This window comes from Lipotes vexillifer, unplaced genomic scaffold (genome assembly GCF_000442215.2).
Source record: "Lipotes vexillifer unplaced genomic scaffold, Lipotes_vexillifer_v1.1 scaffold362, whole genome shotgun sequence".
In the NCBI taxonomy this organism is placed as follows: Eukaryota; Metazoa; Chordata; class Mammalia; order Artiodactyla; family Lipotidae; genus Lipotes; species Lipotes vexillifer.
Window position 1 is genome coordinate 355222 of NW_006788741.1, and position 24916 is coordinate 380137.

At 32.5% G+C, this 24916-nt stretch overlaps 1 protein-coding gene across 1 annotated transcript in view; it reads right to left on the minus strand.

Moving 5' to 3' along the window:
* The window catches only part of MMP16 (matrix metallopeptidase 16), a 346798-nt gene that overhangs the window by 155100 nt on the left and 166782 nt on the right, over positions 1-24916 (minus strand). Inside the window, exons 3-4 of the mRNA XM_007461751.1 lie at positions 23507-23629; positions 1573-1877 (exon numbers count right to left, since the gene is read on the minus strand). Coding sequence (XP_007461813.1) covers positions 1573-1877; positions 23507-23629 — 428 coding nt within the window. The remainder of the gene's footprint in view (positions 1-1572; positions 1878-23506; positions 23630-24916) is intronic.

A 24916-nucleotide genomic window follows, 5' to 3' on the forward strand; every position in this document is an offset into this window, starting at 1 on the left:
CAAATATTTTTCCATTATTTAAAACAATTTTAGCAATTGACTTGAAGAAGTCTGAGCTACTTCATTTGAATTCCTGTGTGATATTGATAAAAATAAACACATTTAATTTTAAATGAATTATGTATCAAACAAGTATGGGCCAACTATCATGTTTCAGATATTTTATTATTAGATTCTCAGCTATACAGTAAGTTAAACATGCCTGAATAGAAAGCACTTCTTACAATGTCCCCAGCCCTGCAATACAAGGTAAAGAATGAAATCAAGTATAGAGTATGTTAGAAGGTTCTTGAGCTACTGAACATTTAGCCAGGAATGTACGTCTGTTTGACTCCAAAGTATCTGACTTTCATTCCAGTATAGTGAATCCTCTCAACATAGTTGCCATTAGTCTCCAAACCAGTTCTTAAAAATGAAATCATAATTTTATATTATAGCAAATACACCTATTAATAACAATACAAAAGATCATTTTGTTCAATACTAGATATTTTATTTCCTTTTGGAAAACATGAACAGTTATTTATTATATATTTCTCTTTGAAAATTAATGTTATTTCAAGTTTAACTCAACTAATTCATTCTATCCATAATGTGTTTGAACCCTACATGTTCTAAAAATGCAAGACTATTACACTAGTCCAGCTAAATAAAACTTCTAAGGAACTAACAAAGCTTAATTTGACAGCTGGGCTTAACTCATCAAGGAGGAATTAAGAGTTTTATTAGTTGATTAGTTATCATTAAACAATGCACACTTGCATTTTCAACATTCTACTGCAGTGAAAAAGTAAAATATTTAAGTATTGATTACAAGAATTATGGGAGATGGTGAATTAAGAATCTTATAACTCTAGAATCCTATAATTCTATGAATATTTTTTAAACACAAAATTGTTCCCTAGGAAGAAACACATGCTTCTTATATCAAGTAATGATACTTTTAGCTGTTGAGATTTTAATTTTTACATTTTTGCATATCAGAATAATTATAAGGATTAGAAAACTGATAGATATATTGGAATAGATTTGTAAGAATCTGGTTTCTATAAAGATATCATACAAGAATATGTCAGATTGGGAAACAAAGGAAGTGATGAGACAAAAGAGAAGGAGAAAATTTTTACAGATTAGAAAGGTTATAATGGAAAAAAAAATAAACAGAAAAGATATGGTAGAAGCTACACCACCAATGTCAATCAGGATTAAGTTTCAAGTGGAAACACTGGAATTAAGTGTAAAGAAATAGCATAATTTACTTAATGCATGTCCCATGACTTGACTACTATAGAAACTTTTAAATGACTCTTTATAGAAAACAAAATTCACTTTAAAGCATTTATAGAATACACTGTAAAGTTCTAATCTTTAATCAAAAGCCACATGAAAAATTATTATTGTCTAATGACTTGTACAAATTCTTGTTCTAAAATGTTATAAAAAGCCTCATGTATTATTCGGTAATTTTAAAAACAAATTATTTGTTTACTTTAAGTTTTTAAATTAGTAAATCACTTGGGCATCCAAAAATAAAAATAGAAGTATTTATAATGAAAAAAACTATGCACTTACCATCATGATTAGGATTTCCTAGTGTCCATGGCTCATCTGAGTCAAAATGAGTATCTCCCCCAATTCCTGGTCCAGGGAAATAGGCATGTGCCAAAAACCCTCCCTCTCCATCAAAGGGAGAACTGTCTCCATGAAAGCCAGATGCAAAAATGATGGTTATATCCACATCACGTTTGCCATTTTCTAATTCACTGTAGGGAACTTCTTCAAACGTCAGAGGAGTTACATTCTGCCACACGTCAAAGGCACGACGAATAGCTTTACGGGTTTCAGGGTCTCCTACTTTTGGAGTTACGTTCTTTATACTGAAATTTAGAAAAAAGGATAATCAGTATGGCTTTATTATATATAATCTGACTTATTATAGATTGGTTTATTACATATTTTCCTCTGTTCAGTTGAGTGAAAAATTAGAAAAACGTCTCATATTAAGTAGGAAAGAAATTAATTCCTTCTGTCTCTATAGCTAGATTTCCCTGTGCTGGGTCATTTAATTCTCAGCAATATTATACTCATCTACCAAGGCTATAAATGAGAAGATCTTCTCTGCAGAATGGTTAACACTAGGGTAATTAGATCAATCAGTCACTTTGTCTCCTGAAAACAATAGAAAGGCAGCTTTGCCAAATGATCAAACAGGTGCAGCAGTTTCAAGCTGAAATAAAAAAAATTCAATTTCTGTCTGGTAATAATTACTTTTAGGGGCACACATTTTGTGCACACATGCTGCTTTCAAACAATGTCTTTATGCTCTTATCCATGAACAACAAATCAGTGGACACAAAATTATTTCTCAGTTTTTAAAGAAAATGTCATTTAATTAGAGTCCCTGATATTCGATTGTTTTCTTATATACTTATTTCTAGTCAAAATAAAGCAATGAGAGTGAATAGCTTTTTAATACAAATATTTAACAGTTATATGAATTTAAAGAAGTAACTTGGACATTATTAGCTTATTTGTCTTGAGGTTAATAACAAATGGAAAAAGATATAAGTATTTTTCTCTAGCACTGATCAGATATTTCTCTTTTATCACTTATTTTTCTATTTTTTCTAAATAGAACATAAATGAAACAAATTTATATATATATGTAAGTATTTTATATTGTGGTAGTATAAGTTCATACCATCTTTGTGAAAAGTAATGAGTAAGTTTCATAGGAGTTATAACTAAGTTTCAGACCACTTCAACCAATAATCTTACACCCGTGAATCCATGAATTTCACTAAGGGACTGTCTTAATGCACAGGAGGGTATAATATTCAGGTGAATATTATTATTTTATTATTGCAGTGCATTTTTATTATTGCAGTGCAATAATGAAAGAGAATTGGAGGCTAGATGATATACAAATCATGGTGTCTCTGTTGCATGCCATAATATACACAGGATTTGGAATTTGAAAGAGCAAAATTTGATTTTGCTGTTTTAAGGCTATTTAGCTTTATGTAAAAATATTTAAGATATAATTTCTGGTGCAAAAATAGTATGCAGATTATATTTTTCACACAATTGTAACTATGTCAGGATAATTACAAACACTAGGCAGGAATCATACTGACATAATAATAATGGAATTAACTAATTACTATGAGCAAGGCAAGCATTTCTCAATATCTTATATATCCCCTGAGTAACCCAGTGAGATGGACATGTATACCTATCCTACAAAGCAAGAAGTTGAGATTCAGAGAATTTTAAAGAAAATTTAGAAGGGCAGAGCTAGTTTTTCATCGCAAATATTCTCACTCAAGAATCAGTTATATAATTCTAAGCTAGGCCACACATCTGAAACAAGGTTTTCACTATTTTCTAATACATATCATAGACCAGATTTAAATGACTATTTGATGATAAGTATCATTTACTATACATAAAGAAAATGATGAAGTGAACCAAGTGAAATGGAGTTGGGGCAGGGAGTATTCCAGGAAGAAGAAATGGCAAGTGAAAGGCCCTGAGGTGGAGACATGCTCGGCAAGTTCGAAGAATGGCAAGGTGGCTGGTATAGTTTGAGCAGAGACAGAGGGCAAGTGCCAAGATATGAGGTCAGAAAAGCAACAGAGAATCAAATGAGATAGGGGCTTGTTGACCACTGTAAGGAGTTTGGCTTTTGCTCCAATTGAGAGGAAAATACTGGAGCATCATGAGCAGAAAAGTGACATTTGACTTATGCTTTAAAGAAATGATCGAGCTTTATGTGGAAAATATATTGAAGTGGAGCAGGAGTAGGGAAACCCACTGGGAGCTCTTGCAAATTTTCAGGTGAGAAATGATACTGCTTTGGGCCAGGGGAGTACCAGTGGAGATATTGAGAAATAGTTGGATTTTGGATATATTTTAAAGGTACACCTGCCAAGATGTACTGATGGTTGGACATGAGCTCTGAGGGAAAAGGAAGTCTCAAGGAAGACACCATTATTATTATTTTTTTTTACCTGAGCCAAAGGATGGATAGAGTAAAAGAAGTCATGCCTGCTCAGGGAGAAAGTTATGAAATCTTTTGTTGTTTTAGTGTTTTGTTTGTTTGTTTTAATTTTGTATCCCATTTAGTGTGATGCTTTGAACTCTCTTTTGAAAAAGAGTAAACTGTATTGGGGCATCAGCAACTTTGTTTAGCTTGTTAGTCTCTAAATTACTGGTTTTGTTTTCTTTTGTAAAAAAAAAAATACTTTATTGAAGTATAGTGATTTACAATTTTGTGTTAGTTTCTGGTGTACAACAAGTCAATTCAGATATATATATATATATATATATATATATATATATATATATATATATTAGTCTGTGTTTGCTAATCCCAAACTCCCAATCCATCCCTTCTCCACTCCCCCTTCCCCTTGGCAACCATAGGTCTGTTTGCTAAAGAATTATTTTTTTTTAAAGTTTTTCATATGTATTTTTATTTTAAAATTTATTTTTATTGCAGTATAGTTGTATTACAATGTTGTGCTAGTTTCAGGTGTACAGCAACGTGAATCTGTTATACATATACATATATCCACTCTTTTTTAAGATTTTTTTTTTCACATAGGCCATTACAGAGTGTTCAGTAGAGTTCCCTGTGCTATACAGTAGGTTCTTATAAGTTATCCATTTTATATACAGTAGTGTGTATATGTTAATCCTGATCTCCCAGTTCATCCCTCACCCCCACTTGTACTCTGGTAACCATAAGTATGTTTTCTACATCTGCGACTCTACTTCTGTATTGTAAATAAGTTCATTTGTACTCTTTTTTTTTTAGATTTCACACATAAGCAATATCATATATTTGTCTTTCTCTGTCTGACTTACTTCACTCAGTATGACAATCTCTAGGTCCATCCATGTTGTTGTAAATAGCATTATTTCATTATTTTTTAAGGCTGAGTAATAATCTGTTGTATATATATGTACCATATATTCTTTATCCATTCCTCTGTTGATGGACATTTAGGTTGTTTCCATGTCCTGGCTATTGTAAATAGTGCTGCAAAGAACACTGGGTTGCATGTAACTTTTCGAATTATGTTTTTTCCGCATATATGCCTAGGAGCGGGATTGCTGGATAATATGGTAGCTCTATTTTTAGTTTTTTAAGGAACTTCCATACTGTTCTCCATAGTGGCTGTATCGATTTACATTCCCACCAACAGTGTAAGAGGGTTCCCTTTTCTCCAGCATTTATTGACTGTAGATTTTTTGATGATGGCCAGTCTGACTGGTGTGAAGTGATGACTCATTGTCATTTTGATTTGCATTTCTCTAATAATTAGTGATGCTGAGCGTCTTTTCATGTGCTTTTTGGCCATCTATATATCTTTGGCAAAATGTCTATTTAGATCTTCCACCCAGTTTTTGATTGGGTTTTTTTGTTTTTTTGATATTGAGCTGCATGAGCTGTTCATATATTTTGGAGATTAATCCCTTGTTAGTTGCTTCATTTGCAAATATTTTCTCCCATTTTGAGGGTTGTCTTTTTACTTTGCTTATGCTTTTCTTTTCTATATTACCTATTTGATGGTCGATGCATGCAGATTAATGTTGTAACTTTGAATTTTGTCTAAATTAATTTTCCTTGTAGTCTTTTATTTTCTTTCCACCTTATCGGATTGCAGAAGCTCATCATTAGTGGGCAAGTATTTTTATGACAAGCATTTGAAAGAATGTACTACATAATAGGTACTGCTCTAGGTGCTAGACGTAAAACTGTGAATAAGACTCTGATCTTGTAGAACTTATATATTTTAGTGGTGAGATAAAAAATAAAAAATACAATTATAGATGGTTATAAATGAGGGGTGAGGAGGTGAGATAAGTAGATGATAAATGGGATTTCAATGACAAAAGGAGCCATGCATGTCTAGCACTGAGTTTCCAGCCAGAAGGAATAGTGAGAAGCACAAACAAACTTGGCCAGTTCAGAGAATGGGACTGCTTTGTGAACTGGTGAAAAATGAATGCTTAAAACAGTGGCATGAGATGAAAGAGAATTGGCAGGGAGTGGGTTATGTTCTGTGAAAGGAAACCACTGAAGAGTTTTAAGCAGAGACGTATCCTGGTATTTTTCCAGTTTACAAAGATCACTGCTTCTGACGAAAAATGACTAGGGGGACAAGATTGGAACCAATAAAACACTGTGGAAGTTTGAGCAAGTGAAATTAGAGAAATGTACTAGAGTGGCTGTCATGGAGATATGAAGAATTAGACAAATTCAGTATATGTTCTGAGGATATTGTTAATAGGAATTAGTGTTGGATTCAATATGTAATGGAGAAATCATTTTATATTCAAATAAAGGGTAACCTTACAGCAAAGAAAAATGAAATCATGTTAGTATGATATGTACATAAGTACACAGTGGTTCTGAGAAAAATGAAGTAATATAATATAATAAAGAATAATAAATGTGTAGTACCATTATGACTTGAAAACACATCACTGTGTTTTTCAAAGCTATGTACTGATGAATTTCCAAAATGTGCTTAACTACAATATTTGTGATGTCATTAATTAATATAAGACATAAGTATATTTTCAAATTACAGTTTTCTCCCGATATATGCCCAGGAGTGGGATTGCTGGATCATACAGTAGTTTTATACTTAGTTTTTTAAGGAACCTCCATACTGTTCTCCATAATGGTTGTACCAATTTACATTCCCACTTACTGCACTCCAGTGTTCATTGCAGAACTATTTACAATAGCTAAGACATGGAAGCAACCTAAATGTCCATTGACAGAAGAATTGATAAAGAAGATGTGGTACATGTATACAATGGAATATTACTCAGCCATAAAAAAGAACAAAATAATGTCATTTGCAGTAACATGGATGGACCTGGAGATTATCATACGAAGTGAAGTAAGTAAGAGAAAGACAAATATATGTGGAATACCATAAAAAATAGTACAAATAAACTTATTTACAGAATAGAAACAGATTCAGAGACCTCAAAATCAAAATTGTGGTTACCAGAGGAGAAACATGGGGGGGGCAGTGATAGATTGGGAGATTGGGACTGCCAATATACACACTGATATGTATAAAATATGTAACTAATGGGGACCTACTGTATAGCACAGGGAACTCTACTCAGTATTCTGTGGTGACCTATGTGGGAAAATAATCTGAAAAAGAACAGATATATATATACATGACTGATTCACATTGCTGTACACCTGAAACTAACACAACATTGTAAATCAACTATACTCCCATAAAAATTAAAAAAAAATACAAGACACATTAGTGTACTTCAGAGTTAGAGCTGGAATTCTGAATTAGGTACACACAAAAACCGACTTAGAAATTTTATGCCATTGAGAGATGTTTTGTATTTACTAATAACTGAAATAATAAAAAGCACAGAGACATCATATGATATTAAGAGTAAACACTGTTATTCTTAATATTGTAATACATAATACACAAAATTGTTAATATATACTTGCAAAATAAAGACAATACTATAAAATAAATTAAACGAAGGTCATATTTGAAAAACAAACTAATTTAATTTTAAAGTGCTTTTACTTTGTCTTTTTTTTGTGGAAATAGAGTGGTTACAGTGAACATATTTTCCATTTTAATAAGACAATTGTTTTCATGGTTTGAATTCTCTATTGGGTTTTTTCATTATGCTATTTCACTGATTCTTTTAAGCCTTCAGTTTGGTAAATTTTGTAACATTTACCTAAAAAAAAAAAAAAATTATCTTTAACAATCATGTCTTATACAGCCCTGCATAATAAAATTGATGAAGTGGGAAATTCAAGACATCATTGTTCATCAGAATAATTGGTAATGAAGGCAAAGTATGTTAATTTATTTTTAAGGTTACTATGTAAGGTCAGGATTCTCTAGATTTAATTTCATTGAATCACTACCAATTCATTTAATAAAAAATTTATGTATTAATAATGGAGTATTTCCCTTTCAAGTTTTTAATAGAGTGATGACTGTTTTCCAAAATTAGAGTATTAATTTATCTCTAACATGAAAATAAGAAAAAAACTAAATATTTTGGTGTTTGGTATTACATATTCAAAGTTAAAAGAAGCTTTAACTCTGCTTTACAATTCTCAATAACAATACAAAAATTTCTCCATGATAAGTGAGATATTAAGTTTACTTCACTATTTCTAGGGTAATTTTAAAAAGTGTTAGAATTTGAAGTTTAGAGAAACAGTAAATCTGGGGAGAAAGAGGCTTATTAACAAAACTCTACCAAAATATGTACGTGTTTTCTTTACTCATGGAACTGTAGGAATTATTTTGCTTCATTAGTTCTGTAAAATAAATTAAAATGAAATGTAAAATAATCAAATATTTGTTCATTTGAGTAGAAGTTATGGGAAATGTGTAACAAGGACATTGCCAAAGGTTTCATCATTTTCAAATCAAGTAAACTCTGTTTAGGTATTCAGAAGACAGTACATATTACCCAATGCCTAAAATTACTATGTAAAGTCAGAATTCTCTAGTTTCAATATCATTGGATGCATACCAATTTCTTCAATAAAAATTCTACATACTAATAATGACTCTTTCCCCCTAAAATTTTGATAAAGTGATCAATCTTTTTCAAATTTTGGGTACTGTTTTATCTCTAATAAAGTGATAATCTTTTTCAAATTTTGGGTACTGTTTTATCTCTAATTTTCAAAGTAAGAAAAAATAAAACTGAATACTTTGGTATTTAGTTAAGATACAGAAGTTATATGATATACTTATGTCAAGATATTTTGGTATGACCAGGGTTAAATACCATTTACTCAATTCAATAAATAAAAATAGTTGTTCAGAAAAGCATACTAACATTTTATTAAAAATGATTAGTAAGTAAATGGAATTTATCATAACTAGGAAAGTAGACAATTTCTAAGAATATAAAAGAGTAAAAATAATAAACTACATATTTAAATTATTAACAGATCCTTATTCAGAATGTATTAAAATGTTCTATCAGAGGAGAACTAAATAGACTAACTTACTTTTACTCATATTATGTTTGTATAGTTGATGTGACTTCACTTTTTTTTTTAAATACAAGAAATCATCTGAGTGGAGATTAACTATGGAGTCCCTCTAGGAAAGCTAACATTAAATATCTGACTATTTCCAAAGATGCTAGCTTTCCAGGTAGGGCAGACCTAGGTACATATTACTTTGGGTCTTATTTAAATAGTTTCTGTTTCTCAGCTTGCTGTGTATCCTCTGGATACACAAGTTTGTCAATAGGGTAATCAAGTTCAGTGAGCTCATCGGGTTTAGAGAGAATGGTGAGAAATATCTCTGGGAAGGAACTTCTTATTTAGCAATTTCTAGCTTTCTTTTCTCTGCATATATTGTTAAAGTAAAATAATAACTTCTAGGGTTGTATCCTTAGTAGTCACAGAAGCATGGATTTAAAATCAAGGTTAGCTAAAGGAAGAATTTACTGGGAAAATCAATACTAATTAATTTAATATAACATAACATAGTATTATCAGATCCACTAATATATTATGAATACTCATTAATATACTATAATTTTTTTACATCTTTATTAGAGTATAATTGCTTTACAATGGTGTGTTAGTTTCTGCTTTATAACAAAGTGAATCAGTTATACATATACATATGTTCCCATATCTCTTCCCTTTGTGTCTCCCTCCCTCCCACCCTCCCTATCCCACCCATCCAGGTGGTCACAAAGCACTGAGCTGATCTCCCTGTGCTATGCGGCTGCTTCCCACTAGCTATCTACCTTATGTTTGTTAGTGTATATATGTCCATGCCTCTCTCTCACTTTGTCACAGCTTACCCTTCCCCCTCCCCATATCCTCAAGTCCATTCTCTAGTAGGTCTGTGTCTTTATTCCTGTCTTACCCCTAGGTTCTTCATGACATTTTTTTTTCTTAAATTCCATATATATGTGTTAGCATACGGTATTTGTCTTTCTCTTTCTGACTTACTTCACTCTGTATGACAGACTCTAGGTCTATCCACCTCATTACAAATAGCTCAATTTCGTTTCTTTTTATGGCTGAGTAATATTTCATTGTATATATGTGCCACATCTTCTTTATCCATTCATCTGATGATGGACACTTAGGTTGTTTCCATCTCTTGTCTATTGTAAATATAGCTGCAATGAACATTTTGGTACATGAGTCTTTTTGAATTATGGTTTTCTCAAGGGTATATGCCCAGTAATATACTATATATTTTTTTAAAAATAGATGCATCTGGCAGTTGATTACCTATTCCATTGGTCATTTATTATATAAATTATTATTTTGGAGTTTATATTTTATAGAGAAAAGGAACTTAGGCTAAATCTACTTTATATAATATTCAGTAAACCTGAGAAATAAATATCTACTTGATAAAAAATGATGCTACTCATTAAGATCCTATTGTTATTTTGAATAAAGTTTAACCAAAACCTACTAAAAATTCATTAATTGTTTCAACAACTATTTTTTGCAGACGTAATACACAGCAGACACTCTACTAGGTGCTGGGGAGCATAAAATGGATATGTTCTCTGATGAAATGGAGCTCCTGTATGGTCTTGAAGTAACACACAATATACTATTTTATAATTATTCACTTACATACCTGTCTCCCATACTAGACTACATTCTCCATGGGAGCAGGGGCCTTGCCTAACTCATCTGTCTATTGACAGTTCTGCCACATAATGCTGTTCAATAATCATTTATACACATAATTATCCAAGAAGCAAAATTTGTCAAAAGGAAATTGATCATAAAAATTCAAGTAAGAGATGAATGGTCACCAGTACTTGTATTACAGTTATAACCAGCATGTATATTATGCATCAGCCAAAGTTATATATATCCCTAAGAATACATAAGTGATACAACCTCAGAAGTTCCCATTTCTAGGCATCGAACATTGAGGTCATTTAAGTGGAAGGCATAGGGGCCTAGACATTCCCTTTAAATGGACTGATTATAGAAAGTTCCCTTCAATCCCACATTTTTTTTTTTTTTCCTTGCGTTATGCGGGCCTCTCACTGTTGTGGCCTCTCCCATTTGCGGAGCACAGGCTCCGGACGCGCAGGCTCAGTGGCCATGGCTCACGGGCCCAGCCGCTCCGCGGCATGTGGGATCTTCCCGAAACGGGGCACGAACCCGCGTCTCCTGCATCGGCAGGCGGACTCTCAAGCACTGCGCCACCAGGGAAGCCCTCAATCCCACATTTTAAAGATAGGAAGAGATCTTAAAGTTATGTAATTGAACTTTCCAACCATTCCTCTAATTTCCCTGACAAGTGAATAAATTTCCTGGTTTATATGTTTCCAATGATGAAAAAAGAATTGTAGGCTGGATGATTTAATTTTCTGATAGCTCAAAATATTAGATTTCTCTTAAAACCTTTAAGTATTTGAAAATAGGGCTTCCCTGGTAGCGCAGTGGTTAAGAATCTGCCTGCCAATGTAGGGGACATGGGTTCAAGCCCTGGTCTGGGAAGATCTCACATGCTGCGGAGCACCTAAGCCCGTGCACCACAACTACTGTGCTTGCACTCTAGAGCCCACGAGCCACAACTACTGAGCCCGTGTACCACAACTGCTGAAGCCCACGTGCCTAGAGCCTGTGCTCCACAACAAGAGAAGCCACAACAAGAGAAGTCACCACAATGAGAAACCCATGCACCGTAATGAAGAGTAGGACCCACTCACTGAAACTAGAGAAAGCCGCACAGTGAGGAAGACCAAATGCAACCAAAAATAAATTAATTAATTAAAATAAAAAAGATATTTAAGTATTTGAAAATAACAGGAAATTTCTCCCTTAAATATTCTTTCCATCATGTTAAGAATACTTGGCTCTAATCTTGAGCTCTTCCTCATGCAAACTGCATTCAAGATCTCTTAGTATTTTGATTTCTTTTTAGAGGTGTACATTAATTTGGCAAGAAGCAGCAGAAAATGTGGTGGCCAAAAGAGAAAAAGATACATCAAGTAAGGCATGGTCAACAAAGCAGAGATAAAATTAGCATCTCCACTGCTTTGAACATTTTCCTTTCTATAAATCTACTATGGACATTCTAGCTTTTCTTCTTGAGCCACATTATACTGTTGACTCATAATGAGTTTGGAATCAAATAAAACCTAGATTCTACCACCGCCATTCCAACTCCTGTCTTTATTCTGTAATGGCACATTCTGTAATCATTTTGAGCTCCAATGTCATATTTTGTATTTATTTTCCTAAATATAGTAAAAAAAAAAAGTAGTAGCAAATGATACTATTTACTACCTATTATATACAAGGCAACTTCTTAACACTTTATATATATTAACTTTAGAAGGTAATATCTTTAGCTCTCACTCCCAACTTTCTCTTACCCTGTTATAATATTCTCAACAATTTCTGGGATTTATCTGATAAATTAAAGGAGTTAAGATAATAATCGGCATTTATTAAGCACTGTGTTTCAAGCACTATGCTGTTTTTGTTTTTTTCCCTACTGTCTGACTTAATTGTCTCCTAAGCCTTGTGAGGCAGGTATTGTTACAATACTTACTTTACACACAGGGAAAATGAGACTTGGAAAAATAAATAGCTTGATCCTGGTTTTACAGGTAGCAAGTATCAGAGCCAGAATGAAAATCCAGACTTTTCTTACTCCAAAACTCTTGACCACCTTATGTGCATATCAATAATCAAATATTAAAAGATAATCTGGAAGTTTACAAGGATAAACACCTAATTATTTGAAAATTCAAATCTAGCTGAGACAATTGTCAGTATAGGGATACAACATAAATGGAGTTATGATCAGTTCTGAACCTAACGGCTCTTAGTTTCTCTCTTTCTTTCTTTTAAAATTGAATGGTGTTGGTAGTACCTAAGGATGCAGAGACACTAAACAGGGTACACTGCCAAGAGTTTGGAAATCAGGTCAGAAAAAGAATAAAATCTGAAATGGGAAAAAAATAAATATCAATATACATAGTTGTGTAAGCTTTACAGGTCTAAAATTGATTATACTTTAATCCAGTTGGTATTTATTGATTTTTCTATGGTATGAGGTAATTTCATTGTTTTCCGTATAGATAACGAATTATCACAGAATAAGTTAATAAGTAAAATAGCCCATCCTTTCCCCACTGATCTGCAAGGACTGCTCTGGCATAAGTCAATTTCTTAATACATGAATGGTCTATTTCTGTGATCATTTGTCTGCACTGTTGGACTATTTGTCTATCTCTGTGCTAACACCACATATTGCCTTAATTTGTATTGATTTAAAGAAAGTCTTCATATCTAGTAAGTGGGAACATTTTGATTAATATTGGGCCTTCACTAATCCTCAGAGATTTTTGAGTCAGTTTGTTAAATTATACAAAAAATATTACTGGGAATTTTGTTAAAATTGCATTGAATTTGTGGAAAATCTGAACTTTCATTATATTGAGATTTTCTATTAAGAGCAAAATATATCTCCACATTTATTTTTGGTCTTTTTATGTCTTTCAATAAAAGTTTCTAATTTTCTTCTTAAAGGGCTTACACATCTTTTGTAGATTTATTCTTTACTCATATTTTTGTGTCTATTTTAAATGTCATTTTTGTAAAGATTATACTCTGTGTGTGTGCTGGTTTACTTTGTATATTGATCTTGTAAAAAAATTCCAGTTTCTGTTCTGACATGTAAAGAACTTGGAAGCTCACTCCCAACCTCACAATAAGACAAAAAAGCTGAGCAAACAAAAACTAAACAACACTTCATAGCTCCAACAGAGAATTGCAGTTACAGGGCAAAGTTCCACCCCCAAAACTGGAGACACAGAAGAGTACGAAGAACCAGAAGCAAAAGTCCCTGAATCATTCCTGTCTGATATAGTAGAAGAAAAGAAGTAAAAGGCCATGATAATATTCTGAGTGTAAGATCCCCAAAAGTCAAGCCCACCTAAAACACTGAGATTTAATCACAGAATTATAGACTGCTTCCTCACCCCAATACTTTACATCACACCAACAAGGCTCAGTATAATAACAGTGGATTACAAATTAGAAAGCTGCAAGACACAAAGTTTATTTAAGAAAGAGCTTCTAGGATATTCAGAGACAACATGGGAGACAAAAACTAGGCCAGTAGAAGAAAATGAAGCTTCCAACACCTACAGCTACAAGAAAAAATAAACAGCCAAACTCCTAAGCAGATGAACATGAAACTTCACATTAAAGACTTATTACCCCAGTTTCATGACCCAATACATCATGTCTGGATTTCAAAAAAAAATTAATAACATGCTAAAAGTCAAGAGAAAACACAGACTGAAGAGACAAAAGAAGCATTAGAACCAGACTCTTTATGGCAGAGATCTTGAATTATCAGACCAGATATTTGAATTAAATATGATCAATATCCTAAGGGCTCTAATGGAAAAAGTGGACAAGAAAAAAACACATGAGTAATATAAGCAGAGAGGTGGAAACTACAAGAAAGAATTAAAAGGAAATGCTAATATATATATATATATATATATATATATATATAAATGTCTCTGATAGGTTCATCATAAGACTATATAACCAAGGGAAGAATCAGTGAGCTTGAAGATAACTCAGTTGAAAATTCCCAAATTGAAAAGTAAAGAAAAAAAAAAAAAAAAAGCTTGAAAACATAACAGAGCATCCAAGAACTATGGGACATTTAAGTGTAACAGAACATAATGAGAATACTAGAAGAAGAAGAGAGATATGAACAGAGACATATTTCAAATAATGTCACACATCAAACCACAGATCCAGGACTTTCAGAGAACAAAATCTACACGCAGACATATTATATTCAAACTGCAGAAAACCAAAGACAAAGATAAAACCTTGAATGAAGCCAGAGGGAGGAAAAACACCTTATCTACAAAGGAACAAAGATACCAATTCAATTAGACCTCTCCTCAGAAACCATCTAAGCAAGAAGAATATGATCTAAGCAAGAAGAATATTGATATGGTAATATATACAATGCTCATTATGACCAGAAAAGGTAGAAAAAGAGGAAATACAAAAACAAAAGCAAAACAAAATCCACAAAACAAAGAACAAAGAACAATAGCAATGGGCAGCAAAAGTTACAAATATAGTAGATATTAATTTAACTATATAAATAACTACTTGGAATGTGAATAGCCTAAATATACCAATGAAAAGATAAAGACGATGAGTGGATTTAAAAAAAAAAAAAAAAAAAAGAAGCCCCAACTATATGTTGTCTACAAGAAACTCACCTTAAATATATAGATTTTGATGGTTAAAAATAGGAGGATAAGAAATATACCACCCTACACTAATCAAAAGAAAACCATAATAGCTATATTATTTTCAGACAAAGTCTTCCTCAGAGCAAAGTAAATTATCAGAGATAAAGAGGGGCATTACATAATGATAAAGGTGTCAATTTTTCCAAGGTGTAACAAACCTTAATATATATATATAACAACAGAGCAACAAAATAAATGAGGCAAAAACTGATAGAACTTCAAGAAGAAAAAGGCAAGTGTACCATTTGTTGGAGACTTCAACACCACTCTATCAGTAATTGACAGACCCTGCTGATAGAAAATAGTAAGGATATAGTTGAACTGAACAGCATCATTAATCAACTTAATCTAATCAACATGTATAGAACACTTCATCCAAAACCAGCAGAATACTCATTACTCTCAATCTCACATGGAACATTCACCAAGAATACTAGGAAGAATCTCAAAATGCTTGGAGATACAGCAGCATACTTATCAATAACATGTGAGTCAAAGAACGAAAATCTCAAGGAAATTTTAATATTATTTGAACTAAATTAAAATGACAATACAACTTATCAAAATTTGTGGGATGCAGCAAAAACAGTGCTTAAAATACAATATATAGCATTAAATGCATATTAGGAGGCAAAGAAAGATAAAAGTAATTAATCTAAACTTCCATCTTAGGAAATTAGGAAGAAAAAAAAGCAAACAAGAAAAATAAATTTGGAACAGAAATCAATGAAACTGAAAACAGGAAAACAATACAGAAAAAAAAAAAATTTAAAGCCATTTCTCTGAAAAGATTAATATAATTAATAAACCTCTAGCCAGACTAAATAAGAAAAAAAGAAGACACAAATTACTATCAGTTATGAAAGAAGGCACATCAGTACTGATAACATGAATATTAAAAGGATAATAAAAGAATACTATGAACAAGTGTATGTCCATAAATGTGATAACTTAGATGATGTCATGGGCTCAACTGTGTACCTACAAATTCATATATTAAAGCCCTAACTCTCAATGTAACTGTATTCAGAGATAGGGACTTTAAGGAGGTACTTGATAGTAAATAAAGTCACAACATTGGACCCTAATTCGGTATGTCTGGTGTCCCTATAAGAAGAGAAGAAGACACCAGAAATCTCTTTCTCTTCACCCCCACACAGAGGAAACATAGTTGTGTAACCTTTATAGGTCTAAAATTGACCTATAAAGGACACAGATAAGGACACAGTGAGAAGGTGGCCATCTAAAAGCCAGGAAAAGAGGCCTTACCAGAAAAGGACACTGACAGCACCTCAATCTTAGATTTCTAAGCTCCAAAACTGTGAGAAATTTAATTCCTGATGTCTAAGCCACCAAGGTTTTTGTTAAGGCAGCCTATAAAGGCTATTACTGATTTAACTGAACAACTCCTTTAAAAGGCACAATCTATAAAAACTTCTACAAAGAGAAATAGATAATCTGAACAGTCCTATATCAATTAAATAAATTTAATTAGAAATTAATATCTTTCCAAAAAAAAAAAAAAAAAGAACTAGGTCTAAACGGTTACACTGGTGAAGTCTACTAAACATTTTAGGAAGAAATCATACCAATTCTCTATAATTTCTTCCAGAAAATAGAATTCTTAACCCATTCTATGAAACTAGCATTACCCTACTAACAAAACCAGATAAAGACATTACAGGAAAGGAAAACTGCTAATCAATATTACTCATGAACATAGATGTAGAAATCCTAAACAAAGATTAGCAAATCAAACTCTACAGTGTATATAAAGAATTATTCACCATACCAAAGTGGGGTTTAGCCCAGGCATGAGAGTCTCATTCCACATTTGAAAATTAATTAAGGTAATCAATCACATTAAAAGGCTAAAGAAGAAAAAAACATACAATCATAGCATAGATACAGAAAAAGCATTTGGTAAAAGACAATTTCCACTCATACTAAATATATTCAGCAAACTAGGAATGGGAGAACTTCCTCAACTTGATTAAACATCTAACAAAAAGCCTGTAGCTTATATTATATTTAATGGTGAGGAATTACACGCTTTTCCCTTAAAGACTAGGAAAAAGGCAATGATGTCTGCTCCCAGCACTCCTATTTAACATTGCACTGAAAGCAGTAGCTAATGCAATAAAATAAGCAAAGGAAATAAAAGCAATACACATTGGGAATTAAAAAAACAACTATCCTTGTTTTCAGATGACATAATTTTCTATGCAGAAAATATAAATGAACTGACCAAAAAGAAAATCCTGAACTAATGAGTGATTTATAGTAAAATTCTAGGCTACAAGGTTAATATACAAAAGTCAATTGCTATCTTATATATCAGTAATAAACATTTAGAATTTGAAATTTAAAGCACAATACAACTTATAGTACAAAAAATGTTTAAAGAAATCCTTAGAAATAAATCTATCCAAAATGTGTGAGTCTGGTTTGAATATTTGTCCCCCTAAAATTCATATGTTAAAATCCTAACCCACAAAGATGATAATATTAGGAGATGGGACCTTTGGGAAGTCCTTAGGTCATGAAGATGGAACCTTCATGAATGGGATTAGTGTCCCACAAATATCTCTAGCCCTTCTGCTATGTATGTGAGGATCCAAGAAGTTTGTGACCTAGAAGAGGGCACCAACTATGCTGGCACCTTGATCTCAGACTCCCAGCCTCCAGAATTGTGAGAAATAAATTTCTGCTGTTTATAAGCCACTTGTGGTATTTTGTTATAGAAGTCCAAATGGACTAAGATATATACAAAAGATTTATAAGATTAAAAGTATAAAATTCTGAGGAAAGAAATCAAAAACCTAAACAAATGGGGAAATATTCATGTTCATTAATGGTAACAATCAATATTAAGATGTCAGTTCTCCCCAGAATGATCTGTATATTCAAGGCGTTCACAATAAAAGTCCTGCTAAATTATTTCATGGGTGCCGGCATACCCTGTTTTATTGTGCCTCACAGATATTGTGTTATTTATAAATTGAAGGTTTGTGGCAATCCTATGTTGAAGAAGTCTATTGGCACCATTTTTCAAAAAGCATTTGCTCATTGTGTCTCTGTGTCACATTTTGGTAATTCTCGCAATATTTCAAACTTTTAAATTATTATTATATTTGTTATGGTGATCTGTGACAGTGATCTTTGATGTTATTACTGTAATTATTTTGGGGTAACATGAACCACTCCCACATAAAACAGTGAACTTAAGAAATGTTGTCTGTGTTCTGACTGCTCCACTGACCTGACATTCCACTATTGCTCTCTCTCTCACTGGGCCTCCCTATTTCCTGAGGCCCAACAATATTGAAATTAGACCAATTAATTACCTAACAACTGTCTCTAAGTATTCAAGTGAGGGGAAAATCACACATCTCTCACTTTAAGTAATAAATGATTAGGTTTAGAAAGCATGTCAAAAGCTGAGATAGGACAAAAGCTAGACCTCTGCCCCAAATGGTTAGCTAAGCTATGAAAGCAAATGAAAAATTCTTGAGGGAAATTAAAAGTGCTATTCCAGTGAACACACAAATAATAAGAAAGCAAAACAGCTTTATTGCTTATATGGAGAAAGTTTTAATGGTCTACATAGATCAAACCAGCCACAATATTCCTTTAAACCAAAGTCTAATTCAGAGAAAGGCCCTAACTCTCTTTAATTCTGTGAAGGCTGAGACAGGTGAGGAAGCTGCAGAAGAAAATTTTGAAGCTAACAGTGGTTGGTATATGAGGTTTAAGGAAAGAAGCTATATCCATAACATAAAAGCACAAAGTGAAGCATCAAGTGCTGATACAGAAGCTCCAGCAAGTTATCCAGATCTAGCCAAGATAATTAATAAAGATTGCTACGTTAAACATTAAATTTTCAATGTAGATGAAACAGCTTTATTATATTAGAAGAAGATGCTATCTAGGACATTCATAGCTAGAGAAGAGAACTTAATGCCTGACTTCAAAGCTTGAAAGGATAAGCTGATTCTCTTGTTAGTGGATAATGCAGCTGGTGACTTTAAGTTGAAACCAATGTTCATTTGCTATTTCAAAAATCCTCGGCCCCTTAAAATTATGCTAAAACTACTCTGCCTGTGCTCTATAGGTAAAACAGCAAAGCCTGGATGACAGTACATCTGTTTACAACATGGTTTACTGAATACTGTAAGCCCACTGTTGAGACCTAGTGCTCAGAAAAACGATTTCTTTCAAAATATTACTGCTTATTAACAATGCACCTGGTAACCCAAGACCTGTGATGGAGATATACAAGATTCTTGTTGTTTTCATGCCTACTAACACAACATCCATTCTGCAGCCCTTGGAACAAGGAGTGATTTCAACTTTCAAGTCTTATTATTTAAGAAATACATTTTGTAAGGCTACAGCTGCCATAGATAGTGATTCCTCTGAAGGATTTGGGTAAAGTAAACTGAAAATCTTTTGGAAAGGATTCACCATTCTTTATGCCATTAAGAACATTTGTGATTCATGGAAAGAGATAAAATATCAATATTCACAGGAGTTTGGAAGAAATTGATTCCAGTCCTCATGGATGACTTTGAGTGGTTCAAGACTTCAGTGGAGGAAGTAACTGCAGATGTGGTGGAAATAACAAGAGAATTAAAATGAAACATGAGCCTAAAGATGTGATTAAATTGCTGCAATCCCATGATAAAACTTTAAATGATAAGTTGATTCTTACTGATGAGCAAAGAAAGTGGTTTCTTGAAATGGAATCTACTCTTGGTGAAGATGCTATGAAGATTGTTGACATAACAAAGAAAACAGCATTCAGAATATGACATAAACTTGGTTGTTTAAACAGTGGTAGGGTTTGAGAGATTTGACTCCAGTTTTGAAAGTGCTACTGTGGGTAAATGCTACAAACAGCACTGCATGTTAGAGAGAAATTATTCATACAAGGAAGAGTAGATCAATGTGGCAAACTTCATTGTTGTCTTCTTTTAAGAACTTGCCTCAGCCACCTTGACTTTTACCAACCACCACCCTGAGCAGTCAGTAGCCATCAACAGCTGAGTGTTAGCATTTTTTATCAATAAAGTACTTTTAACTAAGGCATGCTCATTGTGCTTTTGGGCATGATGCTACTGCACACTTAATAAACTATAGTATAGTGTAAACAAATTTTATATGCACTGGGAAACCAAAAATTTCAAGACATCACTTGATTGCTATATGAGCTTGATTGCTATATTCTCTTTATTTTGTTGATCTAGAACTGAACACAGAATATCTCTGAGGAATGCCTGTAATGGCAAACTGATTCTAAATGTTATGTGGGAAGGCAAGAGACTCTGAAAAAACAACACAATACTGAAGAAGAAGAAGAAGAAAATCAGAAAACTGATAGTATCTGATATCAAGACTTACTCTAAACCACAGTAATCAAGAAAGTGTGATTTTGGTTTATGAATAGACACACAGATCAATGAAGCAGAATAAAGAGCACCAAAATTTACCCACGCACATAGGCAACTGATCTTTGACAAAAGATCAAAGGTAGTGGAGAAAGAATGGTCTTTCCAACCAGTGGTGCTGGAACAACTGAACATCCACATGTAAAAAACTGAATATAGATTTTACACTTTTCCCAAAAACAAACTCAAAATGGATCATTGACCTAAATGTAAATGCCAAACTATTAAAATTTTAGAAGATAACATAGGAGAAATTCTAAGTGACCTTCTGTTTGGCAATGTTTTTTTGATATAACAACAAAAGTACAATATAGAAATGAAAATAATTGATAAGTTCTACCTTATTAAAATTCATACTTCTGCTCTGCAAAATACACTAAAAAGAGAATGGAATGTCAAGCCACAGACTGAGACAACATATTTGAAAACATATCTGATAAAAGACTTGTAATCCAAAATATACAAAGAACCTTTAAAATAACAACTCAATTAAAAGTTGGTGCAAAGATCTAAACAGTCATCTCACAAAAGAAGATGTACAGATGGCAAATAAGCATACAAAAATATGCTCAGCTTCACATAGCATTAGGGAATTGCAAGTTAAAAAATTGAGAAACCACCTATTAGAATGGTTACATCCAGAACACTGACAACACCAAATCCTGACAAAGTTGTAGAGGAACAGTAACTTTCATTCATTATTGGTGGTAATGCAAAATGGTTTAGCCACTTTGAAGATAGTTTGGTAGTTTCTTAAAAAGCTAACCATAGTCTTACCTTATGATCAGCAAAATTATACTCCCAGGTATTTAGCCAAATAAGTTGAAAATTAATGTCCACACAAAAACCAGCCCGCATATGTTTATACTAGCTTTACTCATAATTGCCAAAAACTGGAAGCAACCAAGAAGTCTTCAATAGGTGAACAGGTAAGCAAACTTTGACACATCCATACAATGGAATATTGCTCAGTAATAAAAAGAAATGAGCTATCAAGTCATGAAAAGACAAGGAGGAAATAAATGCATATTATTAAGTGAAGGAAAGCAGTCTGAAATGGCTACAAACTCTGTTTCGAACCATATGACATTCTAGAAAAGGCAAAACTATAGAGACATTAAAACCATCAGTAGTGTCCTAAGGAGAAGAGGGATGAGTAGGTGTAACAAAGGATTTTCAGAACAGTGAAACTAATTCTGTATGATACTGTAATACTATATGATATTATGCATTTGTCAAAATCCATAAAACTATAACACAAAGAGTGAACTGTGGTGTAAACTATCGATTTTAGTCAGTAATAGAGCAATACTGGCTCAACAACTGTAACAAATATCTAATACTAATTAAGATCTTAATAATGGGAGAAACTATGTGAGTGTGTATACTGGGAGGAGGGGGGGCAGTGAGAACTACCCATACTATCTGCTCAACTTTTCTGTAAACCCAAAATTGCTCTAAAAATAAAATCTAATTATGTTTAAAGCTGGATATATTCTTTTATTATTTCTAAAAACATTATCTAGAGTTTATTCTGGGTGTTCTGTTAGAAAGTGATACAACTATGACTAAAGATAGTTTTATTTCTTTACAGTTCCTTATATCTTTTATTCTCTTTTATTACCTTACAACTATAAGTAGTTGCACAATGTTATTGGGTGGAGGTAAAGACAGCAGGTAGTTTTTTGTTGTTTCACTTAACGATTTTTTTTTCTGAACACCTCATGTTACAGTGGTCATATTATATGTGAAATACATAATGAAGCTGTAATTTTTGTTTTCGTAGATGCCATTTTTCTGATTAAGTATGTTTCTTTGCTTTGATTCCTAGTTATCATAAATGGAGGTTAAATTTTCTTGAATGCATTTTCGTATCTGTTAAGGTGATCATATAAAGAATTTCCTTTAATACTCCATATTACTCTCAAGACAGAAGGGAGGCCAGCCCTGGTTTTCTAAGTTGGGTTGAATGACCATGGTTTACATTTCTCTTGCATCTTGTTCCTTCTCTTTCAAAACAGGCATCATCACATTTATATGATTGTTAAACTTTTCCACGTGACTATAAATTCCATGAGGATGGATGGAATCCCTATGTTTTATTTATTGTTATATCCCCAGTACCTAGCACTGTTCTTTGTCCAAGCTGGTACTCAATAAAACGTTGTTCAATTAGTTAATGAATGAATATGAACTAGCAGCAATTGCCACTCCAGATTGGAAGATACTTTCATCCCTTAAGCATGTTACATTGAAGACAAGAAAGGATGATCCATTTGCATCGTTGTAAAAAGATAAAAAGTTAAATGGTTGCTCTGATACCAAAAGTTAATTAATAATTCAAAGATATATTGTTTAAATTGCAATTATTTATATACTTTATTATTTTATAATTTTTTAGATTATGAATACTTGATAAAGAATGTTGTGTGTTAGAATACTCATCTGAAAGTCTTTCAGAATATTAGCATTCATTCAAGAAGCTGGAAGATCTAGTTTACAAAAGTGTTTCAAGGAATGTCTGTCTACAGGGTCCCCAAATGGACAATTTATTCTCTTCTCAATTGCAATTTGTTTTTTTATGTTAACATTACATCACTATATGTTACCATGTAGTCAGTGTGCATAAGATCTCAAACAAAATGTCGAAATACATAGTTGTGAAAAATTGAAAAGAAACAGTAATTCATCATTAGCTATTTTACCTGTAAGTGATGTGCTTGTGTTGCCACTTCTGTCCTGTTAATGCATACCGCTTTCGACGAATATTAAATTTGGAGCTACCTCTTGTCTGGTCAGGTACACCACATCGAGGCTTCTTCATCCAGCTGCAAAAAGCAATATTTTCCAGTTATTTACCAACAACGCTAATCATTAATTTCAAAGAGAAATCCATTGAGAAGTTATGGCAGTGGTAATAAAAATGGGAAAACATAAAGGAGAATTTTGTCAGTTTTCTTGCAATTTGAATCTAAGTATTGTAGAAAGCATTTTTTTTTTTTTCTGGAATGATCAAGAATCACTAGTTTATAACTCATATCCTTTAGATAATTTTTCTCTCTAATTCATTTTGAGCTAACTGTAAACTAAGGTATTCTGATGCTTCTAACTAGAATCTGCTATTAACAGATATATGACCTTGGGAAAGTCTCATTCAGAAAATGAGACTTTTTAAAATAAATTTTCCCTAAGGTCTCTTTCAGCTTTAACATTCAACAATTTTTAAAATATATTACATGACCTAAACTCCAGGAATCAAGAAGATATATGCTACTCTCTTCTAGCTTAAATAGAAGGAAATTGTTGTTTAGAATAACATTTGCCTTTCTCCACTTTTTTCTTCTTTACATTTTAAGCATTACCCCAATTTTCAAATAACAGCCATTCTCTTTGAACCTTTAACAGTAACTGAATTCACTGCTTAAGAAATTTTTTTCTGAATATAATGTTTAGTATGATGCCAGTAAAATTTAAATATTAACATTGGGAAAATAAAATGCTGGTTTTGATTTATTGATTTTTAATACTTATATAGATACAGTTGTCTAAATTTTTTTCTAGAGAGTCTCATTTGACCATTGTCATGTTTTCTATGTAGTCTTGCTTCTTGTCTAAGGAGAAAGATTGACATGATTTTTATTAGTTTTTCTTTAGTGACTCAAAATGGCTTTATCATCCATTAGCTCATTTAACTTAACAATTACAGAACTGAAGCAGAATCTTCGTGGTGTTACATGCTTCAGAAAGTGGAAATGAGCAAAATAATTAATTTTTGTTATATTTCATCAAATAATTTCTATACTCTTTAAATGGAAAATAATTGACTGCAGAGATGACTGTCTAAAGATGTCCATTTCGTGAAAATGACTGAAATAGTTTACATGTTACATCGATAAATCAGCTAACTAGTTTTATAAACATAAGAATAACATCATGCAACAATGAAAGCATGACTTTTACTTTTTAAGAAAGAAAACACTTTTCTGATAAGCATTATACGTTTCCCCTTTTTTATACTCCTACCAGTAAAAATGTAGACATTGCAGTTAACAGACTTAACAAACTCCATCCTAGTTTATGATGCATTGTAGAGTTACTTCAGGAAATCACTCTTT